We start from the raw sequence: 14,776 nt of genomic DNA, 5'->3' as shown, positions 1-14,776 counted from the left end.
GGGGAGGTGGGGAGAGAGAGAGAGAGGGGAGAGGTGGGGAGAGAGAGAGAGAGAGAGAGAGAGAGAGAGAGAGAGGGGAGGTGGGGAGAGAGAGAGAGAGAGGAGGTGGGGAGAGAGAGAGAGAGAGAGAGAGAGAGAGGGGGGGGGGGAGAGAGAGAGAGAGGGGGGGAGGGGGAAGAGAGAGAGGAGAGGTGGGGAGAGAGAGAGAGAGAGAGAGAGAGAGAGAGAGAGAGAGAGAGAAGGTGGGGAGAGATTGAGTTCTGTGCTCTATTATTACGCCTCCACTAAACAACAGCAGTGATGTCACTGAGGAAGGAGTGTGTGTGTGTGTGTGTGTGTGTGTGTGTGTGTGTGTGTGTGTGTGTGTGTGTGTGTGTGTGTGTCTGTGTGTGTTATTCTGGGAAGCGATTCCTCACTGTGCACTCATAAGGCTCCCAGGAGAAACTTTAAATACCATCATGTTCTCCGTGACGGAGAGAGGGAAGGAGGGAGAGAAACAAGGAGGGAGAGGGAGGCCAGATATAAGAGAAATGGATAAAATGTACAGCACTAGAACCTGAATCATCTTTGTGTGTGTGTGAGTGTATGTACAGTACCAGTCAAAAGTTTGGACATACTTACTCATTCAAGGGGTTTTCTTTATTTTTACTATTTTCTACATTGTATTTTCTACATTGTAAAATAATAGTGAAGACTTCAAAGCTATGAAATAACACATGGAATCATATAGTAATTTAAAGTTACTATATTTTATAATATATTTTATATTTGAGATTATTCAAAGTAGCCAGTCTTTGCCTTGATGACAGCTTTGCATACTCTTGCAATTCTCTCAACCAGCTTCACCTGGAATGCTTTTCCAGGTGAACAAATGATAGTCCCAAATGATAGTCCCACGAAGCACAAATCGGATGGGATGGCTTATCACTGCAGAATGCAATGGTAGCCATGCTGGTTAAGTGTGCCTTGAATTCTAAATAAAGCTAAATGCATGCTATTCAACCGATCACTTCCCGCACCTGCATGCCCATCCAGCGTCACTACTCTGGACGGCACTGACTTAGAATACGTGGACAACTACAAATACCTAGGTGTCTGGTTAGACTGTAAACTCTCCTTCCAGACTCACATTAAGCATCTCCAATCCAAAATTAAATCTAGAATTGGAATCCTATATCGCAACCAAGCCTCCTTCACTCATGCTGCCAAACATACCCTCGTAAAACTGACTATCCTACCGATCCTCGACTTCGGTGACGTCATCTATAAAATAACCTCCAAAACTCTACTCAACAGACTGGATGCAGTCTATCACAGTGCCATCCATTTTGTCACCAAAGCCCCATACACTACCCACCATTGTGACCTGTACGCTCTTGTTGGTTGGCCCTCGCTTCATACTCATCGCCAAACCCACTGGCTACAGGTTATCTACAAGTCTCTGCTAGGTAAAGCCCCGCCTTATCTCAGCTCACTGGTCACCATAGCAACACCCACTCATAGCACGCGCTCCAGCAGGTATATCTCACTGGTCACCCCCAATGCCAATTCATCCTTTGGTCGTCTTTCCTTCCAGTTCTCTGCTGCCAATGACTGGAACGAACTGCAAAAATCTCTGAAGCTGGGGACTCATATCTCCCTCAAATAAAACTGTGAAGGACCTCGGCGTTACTCTTGACCCTGATCTCTCTTTTGAAGAACATATCAAGACCATTTCAATGACAGCTTTTTTTCCCATCTACGTAACATTGCAAAAATCAGAAACTTTCTCTCCAAAAATGATGCAGAAAAATTAATCCATGCTTTTGTCACTTCTAGGTTAGACTACTGCAATGCTCTACTTTCCGGCTACCCGGATAAAGCACTAAATAAACTTCAGTTAGTGCTAAATACGGCTGCTAGAATCCTGACTAGAACCCCAAAAAATTTGATCATATTACTCCAGTGCTAGCCTCTCTACACTGGCTTCCTGTCAAAGCAAGGGCTGATTTCAAGGTTTTACTGCTAACCTACAAAGTATTACATGGGCTTGTTCCTACCTATCTCTCTGATTTGGTCCTGCCGTACATACCTACATGTACGCTACGTCACAAGACGCAGGCCTCCTAATTGTCCCTAGAATTTCTAAGCAAACAGCTGGAGGCAGGGCTTTCTCCTATAGAGCTCCATTTTTATGGAACGGTCTGCCTACCCATGTCAGAGACGCAAACTCGGTCTCAACCTTTAAGTCTTTACTGAAGACTCATCTCTTCAGTGGGTCATATGATTGAGTGTAGTCTGGCCCAGGAGTGGGAAGGTGAACGGAAAGGCTCTGGAGCAACGAACCACCCTTGCTGTCTCTGCCTGGCCGGTTCCCCTCTTTCCACTGGGATTCTCTGCCTCTAACCCTATTACAGGGGCTGAGTCACTGGCTTACTGGGGCTCTCTCATGCCGTCCCTGGAAGGGGTGCGTCACCTGAGTGGGTTGATTCACTGATGTGGTCATCCTGTCTGGGTTGGCGCCCCCCCTTGGGTTGTGCCATGGCGGAGATCTTTGCGGGCTATACTCAGCTTTGTCTCAGGATGGTAAGTTGGTGGTTGAAGATATCCCTCTAGTGGTGTGGGGCTGTGCTTTGGCAAAGTGGGTGGGGTTCTATCCTTCCTGTTTGGCCCTGTCCGGGGGTGTCCTCGGATGGGTCCACAGTGTCTCCTGACCCCTCCTGTCTCAGCCTCCAGTATTTATGCTGCAGTAGTTTATGTGTCAGGGGGCTGGGGTCAGTTTGTTATATCAGGAGTACTTCTCCTGTCCAATTCGGTGTCCTGTGTGAATCTAAGTGTGCGTTCTCTAATTCTCTCCTTCTCTCTCTCGGAGGACCTGAGCCCTAGGACCATGCCCCAGGACTACCTGACATGATGACTCCTTGCTGTCCCCAGTCCACCTGGCCGTGCTGCTGCTCCAGTTTCAACTGTTCTGCCTTATTATTATTCGACCATGCTGGTCATTTATGAACATTTGAAAATCTTGGCCATGTTCTGTTATAATCTCCACCCGGCACAGCCGGAAGAGGACTGGCCACCCCACATATGCTCTCTCTAATTCTCTTTCTTTCTCTCTCTCGGAGGACCTGAGCCCTAGGACCATGCCCCAGGACTACCTGACATGATGACTCCTTGCTGTCCCCAGTCCACCTGGCCGTGCTGCTGCGCCAGTTTCAACTGTTCTGCCTTATTATTATTCGACCATGCTGGTCATTTATGAACATTTGAACATCTTGGCCATGTTCTGTTATAATCTCTACCTGGCACAGCCAGAAGAGGACTGGCCACCCCACATAGCCTGGTTCCTCTCTAGGTTTCTTCCTAGGTTTTGGCCTTTCTATGGAGTTTTTCCTAACCACCGTGCTTCTACACCTGCATTGCTTGCTGTTTGGGGCTTTAGGCTGGGTTTCTGTACAGCACTTTGAGATATCAGCCGATGTACTAAGGGCTATATAAATACATTTGATTTGATTTGACTAGATTTAAGCACCAGCTCTCAGAGCAGCTCACAGATCACTGCACCTGTACATAGCCCATCTGTAAACAGCCCATCTATCTATCTACCTCATCCCCATACAGTATTTATTTATCTTGCTCCTTTGCACCCCAGTATCTCTACTTGCACATTCATCTTCTGCACATCTACCATTCCAGTGTTTAATTGCTATATTGTAATTACTTCGCCACCGTGGCCTATTTATTGCCTTACCTCATTTGCACTCACTGTATATAGACTTTTTGTTTTCTTTTGTTCTACTGTATTATTGACTATATTTTGTTTATTCCATGTGTAACTCTGTGTTGTTGTATGTGTCGAATTGCTTTGCTTTATCTTGGCCAGGTCACAGTTGCAAATGAGAACTTGTTCTCAACTATCCTAACTGGTTAAATAAAGGTGAAATAAAAAATAAATAAAACTATCACACCTTCTCCTCCATGCTTCACAGTGGGAACCACACATGCGGAGATCATCCGTTCACCTACTCTGCGTCTCACAAAGACACAGCGGTTGGAACCAAAAATCTAAAAATTTGGACTCATCAGATCAAAGGACAGATTTCCACCAGTCTAATGTCCATTGCTCGTGTTTCTTGGCCCAAGCAAGTCTCTTCTTATTGGTGTCCTTTGGTAGTGGTGTCTTTGCAGCAATTCGACCATGAAGGCCTGATTCACACAGTCTCCTCTGTACAGTTTATGTTGAGATATGTCTGTTACTTTAACTCTGTGAAGCATTTATTTGGGCTACAATTTCTGAGGCTGGTAACTCTAATGAACTTATCGTCTGCAGCAGAGGGAGGTAACTCTGGGTCTTCCTTTCCTGTGGCGGTCCTCATGAGTGCTAGTTTCATCATAGAGCTTCATGGTTTTTGCGACTGCACTTGAAGAAACTTTCAAAGTTCATTAAACTTTCCGGATTGACGAACCTTAATGTCTTAAAGTAATGATGGACTGTCGTTTCTCTTTGCTTATTTGAGCTGTTCTTGCCATAATATGGACTTGGTCTTTTACCAAATAGGGCTGTCTATCAGGAATCAAGGTAAGACCCAGATGTAGACACATCGAATTGACAATGGTTTAATATTCCAACAGGTCAAGGCAGGCAGGGGTCAGTAAACCAGAGGTGGGGCAACGGTACCGGATGGCAGGCAGACTCAGGGTCAGGGGTAGGTAGAGTGATCAGGCAGGCGGGTTCAGAGTCAGGACATGCAAGGGTCAAAAACCAGGAGGGCGAGAAAAAGAAAGACTGGGAAAAGCAGGAGCTGATAACAAAAACGCTGGTTGACTTGACAAACAAGACGAAATGGCAATAGACAAACAGAGAACACAGGTATAAATACACAGGGGATAATGGGGAAGATGGGCGACACCTGGAGGGGGGTGGAGACAATCACAAGGACAGAAGATAGTGTCACACCCTGATCTGTGACACTATCTTCTGCATACCACCACTACCTTGTCACAACACAACTGATTGGCTCAAATGCATTAAGAAGGAAAGAAATTCCACAAATTAATTGAAATGCATTTCAGGTGACTACCTCATGAAGCTGGTTGAGAGAATGCCAAGAGTTTGCAAAGCTGTCATCAAGCCAAAAGCTGGCTACTTTGAAGAATATCATATATAAAATATATTTTGATTTGATTTTGATTTTAACACCTTTTTGTTCACTACACGGTTCCATGTGCTATTTCATAGTTTTGAAGTCTTCACTATTATTCTACAATGTAGAAAATAGTAAAAATTAAGAAAAAGCCTTGAATGAGTAGGTGTGTCCAAACTTTTCACTGGTATTGTATTTGAGTGTACTCACCCAGTTGCATGGCAGAGCGGGCCTGGTTAACTGTTTGTTGTCCAGAGCGAAGGCAGTTCTTCAGCTGAGCAGCGGCAGACTGTGGGGAGGAAGGGGGAGGTGAGGGACGAGAGGAGGCGGGGGAGGCTGCCTTACTCCCCTGCCCCGCCCCTCCCACCTGCCCTGAGAGACAGGAGTGCCGCGAACCACCCACCACAAACGGAGCTCTGCAGAGAGAGAGAGAGAGAGAGAGAGAGAGGAGAGAGGAGAGCCTGAATGGTTCCAATGAGTCCAGTAAGAATAGTGACCATGATACCACTGACATCAGCTCTAGGATACTATCATCACCATAGCTGCTTATCGACTGCCTGTCACACAGAGCTATGCGTTTTAAAGGGTGTGAAAGGAGAAAGAGAGAGAGAGAAAGTGTGTGTCTCACCTGGACACGGGTGTGACGTAGTTTCCAGGGAAGACTCCGGAAGCAGCGGTGCGTAGAGAGGTCCCTTTAAACCAGCCGTCCTGACACTTCTCTGTGACACGGTACATCTCTCCTTTCCTCAGCTCCAACTCATCTGCCTTCTGGGGCTTATACGCATACAGGGCCAGGTAGCTGGGATACACAGAGATCATTCATGATAACGGGATGAAAAAATGACTGGTATTCTTTTCAAATGGTCAAACAAATATGTAATAAAATATTCCCACATAAAAAGAGGTTCCGTACAATTGTCTCATGAACTCAAATCCAAATGGCTGGAGTAAAGAACTCAAAGAAAAATGTTGACTTCACTGTCCAAATACTGTTGGGGTACTGTATGGCTGGATATATGTTGGACATATGAATGTATAGGTCTGAATACATGTCTGAAGAATAATAGGAGGGAAGAGTAAACAAGGTCTCCATGCACTGCCTCTGGGTTACTATGGTAACTGGGGGACGTTTTCCCCATAGCAACAGGGCTGGTTGCCAGGTCGGAGATGGAAGTGTCTGACCTCATCAGCGGGACAACCTGCTCTGGATACTATGTGTGTGTGTGTGTGTGTGTGTGTGTGTGTGTGTGTGTGTGTGTGTGTGTGTGTGGCCTGCGCCCGGGGAAATATGTAATTAGGTGCGACAGCATCTCTATATTCATCTCAGTATCACCATATAGATAGGACAGCAGCTCAGAGAAAACAGACAACATTGCTAGTCAACTCATTTACCTCTAGATTTACCAGTTAGTGAACCATGCCTGTGTGATGAGTAAACTGTACTGTAACTTACATGTTGAGTGGTAGTTGGACCTTGGCTTGAGCCAGCAGTTCTGAGGTGACTGAAGCCACTCTGGGAGGAACCAGAACCCCTACTGAGGAGGGAGCAGGACCAGGGGGAGAGTCCTGTATTCGTGCAGCAGCCCTGGGGTCAGAGGAGCTGATGAGGACAGGGTGGGAGATCTCCATGCTGTGTCTGTTGTTGAGCTGTGCTGTCCGCTGGGTCACACTCAGAGCTGTGAACGAGTGGCGCTTCTTAGCATTCTTCTTCCCCTCTCCTCCTTTCCTCTCCTCTCCTCCTCTCCTCTCCTCCCCTCGCCTCTGGAGGGCGCCATTGCTGCTTCCTGGAGAGGATGGGTTAGGGGCGGGGCCAGAAGAGCAGGGACCCAATGGGAGGCCGGGGGGCGGGTCAGAGCTGGGGCCAGGGACGGGATTGGGTGTCAGCTTGTCAATCTCCATCAACTGTTTGGCTGTTTCATTTAGCTAGAGTGAGGAGGAGAGGAGAAGAGAGGAGAGAGGAGGAGAGGAGAAAAGAGGAGAGAGAAGGAGAGGAGAAGAGAAGAAAGGAGAGAGGAGAAGAGGAGAGAGGAGAGAGGAGGAGAGGAGAGAAGAGGAGAGGAGAGGAGAGGAAGAGAGGAGGAGAGGAGAAGAGAGGAGAGAGGATGAGAAGAGAGGAGAGGAGGAGAGAAGAGAGGAGAAGAGAGGAGAGAGGAGGAGGAGGAGAGAGGAGAGAGGAGAAGAGGAGAGAGGAGGAGAGGAGAGAGGAGGAGAGGAGAAGAGAGGAGAGAGGAGGAGAGGAAGAGAAGAGAGGAGAGAGGAGGAGAGGAGAAGAGAGGAGAGGAGAGAGGAGAAAGGAGAGAGGAGAGAAGAGGAGAGGAAGAGAGGAGGAGAGGAGAGAGGAGGAGAGAGGAGAGAGGAGGAGAGAAGAGAGGAGAGGAGGAGAGGAGGAGGAGGAGGAGAGGAGAGAGAGAGAGAGAGAGAGGAGGAGAGGAGAAGAGAGGAGAAGAGAGGAGAGAGGAGAAGAGAGGAGAGAGGAGGAGAGTGGAGAGAGGAGAGAGGAGAAGAGAGGAGGAGAGGAGAAGAGAGGAGAAGAGAGGAGAGAGGAGAAGAGAGGAGAGAGGAGAAGAGAGGAGAAGAGAGGAGAGAGGAGAAGAGTGGAGAGAGGAGGAGAGGATCTCAGATCTCCTGGCTCTCAGAGCCCGCCTGCTCTTGTTGGCAGAACGTCAAACCAGCCACAAAGGATCACACACACACAAAGACACACACACACACACACACACAACCACACGCCGCAGCCTTAGGAGTATCTATGTACTCAGTGAAAGAGGAGGAGGAGAGAACAACGTTTGTAATGCAGCTCATATCTGAGAGGATGATAGTAGTCTTGTAGTCTGTTCCTTCTAGTCAGATAATAAACACACTGAATCTGCCCAGCAACAATACTACTCACGCTACCTCACAGACGGATGCTCAGTCTCACAGTCACAGGTCCTCTCAGAGCTCACACACACACACACACACACACACACACACACACACACACACACACACACACACACACACACACACACACACACAGACACACACACACACACACACACACACACACACACACACACACACACACGTATGTTTTACTATCCTTGTGGGGATCAAACAACTTAATCCCATTCAATCCAATTTTCCCTAACACCTAACTCTAACCTTAACCCCAAAGCCCTGACCCTAAACCTAAACCTAACTCCTAACCCTAATTGTAACCCTAAACCTAATTGTAACCTTAAACCTAACCCTAAAATAGCCTTTCTCCTTGTGGGGACCGGTAAAATGTCCCCTCTTGTCCAAAAGTTCCTTGTTTTACTATCCTTGTGAGGACTTCTGGTCCCCCCAAGGGATAGTAAAACCAAAACCAAAAACACACACACATACACCCACAAATATACACATCACAAAGGTCAATGTCAATGTGACATCATGCCATTATCAAATCAAATTGTATTTGTCACATGCGCCGAACAGTTGTAGGCCTTACAGTAAATGCTTACTCACAAGCCCTTAACCAACAATGCAGTTTTAAGAATATACCTAAAAATAATAAAGAGATAAGAATAACAAATAATTAAAGAGCAGCAGTAAATAACAATAGTGGGGCTATATAGAGTACTGGTACAGAGTCAATGTGTCAATGTGCGGGGGCACCGTTGTCAAGGTAATTGAGATAATTATGTACATGTAGGTAGAGTTATTAAAGTGACTATGCATAGATAACAACAGGGAGTAGCAGCAACGTTCTGGGGGGGGGTGGGGCAATGCAAATAGTCTGGGTAGTCATTTGATTAGCTGTTCAGGAGTCTTATGGCTTGAGGGTAGAAGATATTTTGGAGCCTCTTGGACCTAGACTTGGCGCTCCGGTACCGCTTGTCATGCAGTACCAGGGAGAACAGTCTATGACTAGGGTGGCTGGAGTCAGACAATTTTTAGGGCCTTCCTCTGACACCGCCTAGTATAGAGGTCCTGGATGGCGGGAAGCTTGACCCCGGTGATATACTTTGCCGTACGCACTACGCTCTGTGGTGCCTTGCGGTCGGAGGCTGAGCAGTTGCCATACCAGGCAGTGATGCAACCCGTCAGGATGCTCTCGATGGTGCAGCTGTAAAACCTTTTGAGGATCTGAGGACCAATGCTAAATCTTTTCAGTCTACTGAGGGGGAATAGGTTATGTTGTGCCCTCTTCACGACTGTCTTGGTGTCCTTGGACCATGTTAGTTTGTTGGTGATCAACCTGCCCCTCTACAGCCCTGTCGATGAATGGGGTCGTGCTCGGTCCTCCTTTTCCTGTAGTCCACATATCAACTCCTACGTCTTGATCACGCTGAGGGAGAGGTTGTTGTCCTGGCACCACACGGTCAGGTCTCTGACCTCCTCCCTTATAGGCTGTCTCACCATTATCGGTGATCAGGCCTACCATTGTTGTGTCATCAGCTAACTTAATGATGGTGTTGGAGTCGTGCCTGGCCATGCAGTCATGACTGAACAGGGAGTACAAGAGGGGACTGAACACGAACCCCTGAGGGGACCCCGTGTTGAGGATCAGCGTGGTGGATGTGTTGTTACCTACCCTTACCAATCAGGAAGTCCAGGATCCAGTTTCTGAGGGAGGTGGTTAGTCCCAGGGTCCTTAGCTTAGTGATGAGCTTTGAGGGCACAATGGTGTTGAACGCTGAGCTGTAGTCAATGAATAGCATACTCACATAGGTGTTCCTTTTGTCCAGGTGTGAAAGGGCAGTGTGGAGTGCAATAGAGATTGCATCATCTGTGGATCTGTTTGTGCGGTATGCAAATTGGAGTGGGTCTAGGGTTTCGGGGATAATGGTGTTGATGTGAGCCATTACCAGCCTTTCAAAGCATTTCATGGCTGCAGACGTGAGTGCTACGGGTCGGTAGTCATTTAGGCAGGTTACCTTAGTTGTCTTGGGCACAGGGACTATGGTGCTCTGCTTGAAACATGTTGGTACAGACTCAGACAGGGAGAGGTTGAAAATGTCAGTGAAGACACTTGCCAGTTGGTCAGCGCATGCTCGGAGTACACGTTCTGGTAATCCATCTGGCCCTGTGGCCTGAATGTTTACCTGTTTGATCACATAGTCGTCCGGAACAGCTGATGCTCTCATGTATGTTTCAGTGGTATTTGCCTCAAAGTGAGTATAGACGTTATTTAGCTCGTCTGGTAGGCTTGTGTCACTGGGCAGCTCTCGGCTGTGCTTCCCTTTGTAGTTTGCAAGCCCTGACACAACTGACGAGCATCGGAGACGGTGTAGTATGATTCGATCTTAGTCCAGTATTGACACTTTGTCTGTTTCGTCGGAGAGCATAGCGGGATTTCTTGTAAGCTTCAAGGAGTCCCACTCCTTGAAAGCGGCAGCTCTACCCTTTAGCTCAGTGCGAATGTTGCCAGTAAACCATGGCTTCTGGTTGGAGTATGGACGTAAAGTCACTGTGGGGATGACGTCCTCGATGCACTTATTGATAAAGCCAGTGACTGATGGGGTGTACTCCTCAATGCTTTCGGAAGAATCCCGGAACATATTCCAGTCTGTGCTAGCAAAGCAGGCCTGCAGTTTAGCATCACTGGTGCTTCCTGTTTTAATTTTTGCTTGTAAGCAGGATTCAGGAGGATAGAATTATGGTCAAATTTGCTAAATGGAGTGCGAGGGAGAACTTTGTCCACGTCTCTGTGTGTGGAGTAAAGGTGGTCTCTGGATGAGCGTTTTCCTGTTTGCTTATGGCAGTATACAGCTCATTGAGTGCAGTTTTGGTGCCAGCATCGGTCTGTGGTTGTATGTAGACAGCTTCAAAACATACAGATGAAAACTCTCCAGGTAGATAGAGTATCTCATGATAAGTTGTAGACCACACTATCTCAGACGAGCAAAACATTGAGACTTCCTTAGATATCGTGCACCAGCTGTTGTGGTACTTTCAGCACGTCCCATTTATTTTCCAGCAATTGAACATTAGCTAGCAGGGCGGAAGGCAAGGGCAGATTCGTCACTCGTCGTCTGATCCTCGCAAGGCACCCTGATCTTATTCCACGAAATCTCAGTTTCCTTCTCCAGCGAATCACAGGGATCTGGGTCTGGTTGGGTGTTTGTAGTATGCATTTTCTTGGTGCCATTTGAAAGGAAATACTGAGGTTTGTGGAAATGTGAAAGGAATGTAGGAGAATATAACAAATTAGAGCTGGTAAAAGAAAATACAAAGATCATCATCATCATCTTTGAAATGCAAGAGAAATGCCATAATGTATTATTCCAGCCCAGGTGCAATTTAGATAATGGCCACTAGATGGCAGCAGTGTATGTACAAAGTTTGTTACGGATCCAATGAACCATTATATTTCTGTTCAAAATGTTGTATCAAGACTGCCCAAATGTGCCTAATTTGTTTATTAATAACTTTCCAAAAATGTGCCCTCTCCTCAAACAATAGCATGGTATTAGCATGGTATTATTTCATTATAATAGCTACTGTAAATTGGACAGTGCAGTTAGATTAACAAGAATTTAAGCTTTCTGCCAATATCAGATATGTCTATGTCCTGGGAAATGTTCTTGTTACTTACAACCTCATAATCGCATTAGCCCACGTTAGCTCAACCATCCCGCAGGGGAACCACCAATCCTGAAGAAGTTTTAAGAGCCGATAAGAGGGCAGCCCCTCCTCTCCGGCGCCATGGTATTTTTCACCATGTTGAACTCAGGGGAGGCCACTGCTACATTCATTTACATCAATATCACCTGCGCTGTTTCCCTCTTTGTGTGTGTGTGTGTGTGCGTGCGTGCTTGTGTGTGTGCGTGCGTGCGTGTATAGACTGTAGGAGTGAATCTGTCTCAGTGTGTGACATGTCAGTTTTCCATATTAATAGATATGCTAATCAGAGCCAGACCATATGGAAATGAGCCTGATAGATTGATCCTGCACTGACGGCATCACACTCAGGGGACCAATAGACTCACACACACTCTCTTTCTGAAGGTCAGCTACACACAGACAGACAGTGAATAACTTCATCCAAATATGATGCTTTGCCTCTCGCCATCTCATGCATACTTTCCCACAGTATACACAAAACACCTGAATGTGTCCCTTATCACTGTCTTTACGTGTGTGTGTGTGTGTCCGCGTTCGCTCTTCCCTGAGGCAGATCCATCCTCCACCATGTGCTTTTTTGTTCTCTGTGGTCATATTTCATTTGAGTAGTGCTATGCTCACTGTGTGCGTGTGCGTGTGTGTGTGTGTGTGTGTGTGTGTGTGTGTGTGTGTCTGTGTGTGTGTGTGTGTGTGTGTGTGTGTGTGTGTGTGTGTGTGTGTGGTGTGTGTGGTGTGTGTGTGTGTGTGTGTGTGTGTGGTGTGTGTGTGTGTGTTTGTATGTGTGTGTGCGTGCGTGCGTGCATTAAGTACACTAGATGAGTCTGACACTACAGCTGATGAGCTGATATCTGCACTGCGAAAAGGGCAAGCGAGACACACAGACACTGTGGCAAGAGTGTCCTCTCCACCCTCACCCACTCCTAAGTCAAACTGCAGTGTGTCTTCTCCACCCACACCCACTCCCAAGTCAAACTGCAGTGTGTCTTCTCCACCCTCACCCACTCCTAAGTCAAACTGCAGTGTGATTAAAGGGGTGTGAAGGGTTAATGGCGCAGAGCCACACCACCAGAGGAGAGGAGCCAGGAGGATAGCATAGCAGAGGAGAAGAGAGAGCTCCCACCTCCCTCCCTCAATGCTCCACTCCAGCTGGGACACCCTAATTATGCCCCCCCAAACCACCTCGTGCAGAGATAACCACACACACACACTCCATGCCGTGTCAAAATGATGGAAGACCCTTAATTATTGATGTATCTCTATCTAATAAGACCCCCTGTGTGTGCGTGTGTGTGTGTGTGTGTGCGTGTGTGTGTGCGTGTGTGCGTGTGTGCGTGTGTGTGTGTGTGTGTGTGTGTGTGTGTGTGTGTGTGTGTGTGTGTGTGTGTGTGTGTGTGGTGTGTGTGTGTGTGTGTGTGTGTGTGGTGTGTGCGTGCGTGCGTGCGTGTGTGTGTGTGTGAGTGAGTTGTTACCTCTACATAGAGGATGGGGAAGATCCCGATCTTATCTCCCAGCATGCCCTCTGCCCAGTTGTCATCCACTCGTCTGATCACTGTCAGAACCTCATCCTATTAAACAGACAAGAAGTTTTTTAAGGACACCAGAAATTCTATTAATCTCTCTCTCTCTCTCTCTCTCTCTCTCATTTCTAATGAATTTCAGCCCATCCTTCCATTCAGACATTTAGCTAGGGAACTGCAGCTGTGATTCTGTGTGTGTCTGTGTGTGTGGAGAGAACTGTGTGTCTGTGTCTTTCTGTCCTTTGACTTGGCCCACTTTCCCCAGATCCATCCTGAGAGAGTGTGTGAACCCAGACCAGGTGCTGCTGAGGATCACACACACACACACACACACACACACACACACACACACACACACACACACACACACACACACACACACACACACACACACACACACACACACAGAATGATAGAGAGAACAAGAGATGCTGCATTCTCCAGTGTACTTAGCTGGATGAGTGTGTGTAACAGCATGAACAAATTATGAGCTTTAAAGAGGAGAGGAGCGGAGGGAATACAAATCACTGTTTATCACAAACACTGTGCTGGGAAAGGGGGAGAGAGAGAGAGGGTCTCTGCTCTCTCTCTCCCTCTATCTCTCCCACACACGAGGAGAATAACTATATTCAGTTAGAGGTAGAAAGACAGACAGAGGAGAAGGTAGAGTGAGTAGATAAACACAAACCATTCAGTGGGCTATCATAGATGCATACACAGTGGATTACAGCGACTTAGTGTGTGTGTGCATGTGTGTGTGTACCTTCGAGAATGCCAGGCAGTCTTTGTCCTGGTCTTTGTCTTTCACCTCAAAGTCATACAGGGCCTTTCCTGTTGGTGGAGTTTGGCTCAGCGGCCGTAACAACACGATGTAACTAGCTGGAAGGAAACCGTGACAACCGTTCAGCTCCCCGTGGTACCAGTTGTCGTCGACTTTACGTCGCAGGATGATGATGTCACCTTTAGCGAACTGCAGGTCTCCGGGTTCCTTCCCCTCGTAGGAGTAGAGAGCCTTCCCACAGGGCAGGGCTGGGACACTCTGGAGGAGAGAGGAGAGAGATGTTAGACCTTCCCACAGGGCAGGGCTGGGACACTCTGGAGGAGAGAGGAGAGAGATGTTAGACCTTCCCACAGGGCAGGGCAGGGACACTCTGGAGGAGAGAGGAGAGAGATGTTAGACCTTCCCACAGGCAGGGCTGGGACACTATGGAGGAGAGGAGAGAGACGTTAGACCTTCCCACAGGGCAGGGCAGGGACACTCTGGAGGAGAGAGGAGAGAGATGTTAGACCTTCCCACAGGGCAGGGCTGGGACACTCTGGAGGAGAGAGGAGAGAGATGTTAGACCTTCCCACAGGCAGGGCTGGGACACTCTGGAGGAGAGGAGAGAGACGTTAGACCTTCCCACAGGGCAGGGCAGGGACACTCTGGAGGAGAGAGGAGAGAGATGTTAGACCTTCCCACAGGCAGGGCTGGGACACTCTGGAGGAGAGGAGAGAGACGTTAGACCTTCCCACAGGGCAGGGCAGGGACACTCTGGAGGAGAGAGG

General features: G+C 47.7%; 1 protein-coding gene across 1 annotated transcript in view; it reads right to left on the bottom strand.

Annotated features, from left to right (window-relative positions):
• The window catches only part of LOC135519522 (E3 ubiquitin-protein ligase SH3RF3-like), a 99,158-nt gene that overhangs the window by 26,493 nt on the left and 57,889 nt on the right, over positions 1-14,776 (bottom strand). Inside the window, exons 2-6 of the mRNA XM_064944750.1 lie at positions 13,992-14,267; positions 13,181-13,276; positions 6,574-7,043; positions 5,749-5,919; positions 5,331-5,536 (exon numbers count right to left, since the gene is read on the bottom strand). Of these exons, the coding sequence (XP_064800822.1) occupies positions 5,331-5,536; positions 5,749-5,919; positions 6,574-7,043; positions 13,181-13,276; positions 13,992-14,267 (1,219 nt within the window). The remainder of the gene's footprint in view (positions 1-5,330; positions 5,537-5,748; positions 5,920-6,573; positions 7,044-13,180; positions 13,277-13,991; positions 14,268-14,776) is intronic.

This window comes from Oncorhynchus masou, chromosome 29 (genome assembly GCF_036934945.1).
Source record: "Oncorhynchus masou masou isolate Uvic2021 chromosome 29, UVic_Omas_1.1, whole genome shotgun sequence".
Lineage (NCBI taxonomy): Eukaryota > Metazoa > Chordata > Actinopteri > Salmoniformes > Salmonidae > Oncorhynchus > Oncorhynchus masou.
This window is presented reverse-complemented; position numbering and strand designations above follow the sequence as displayed.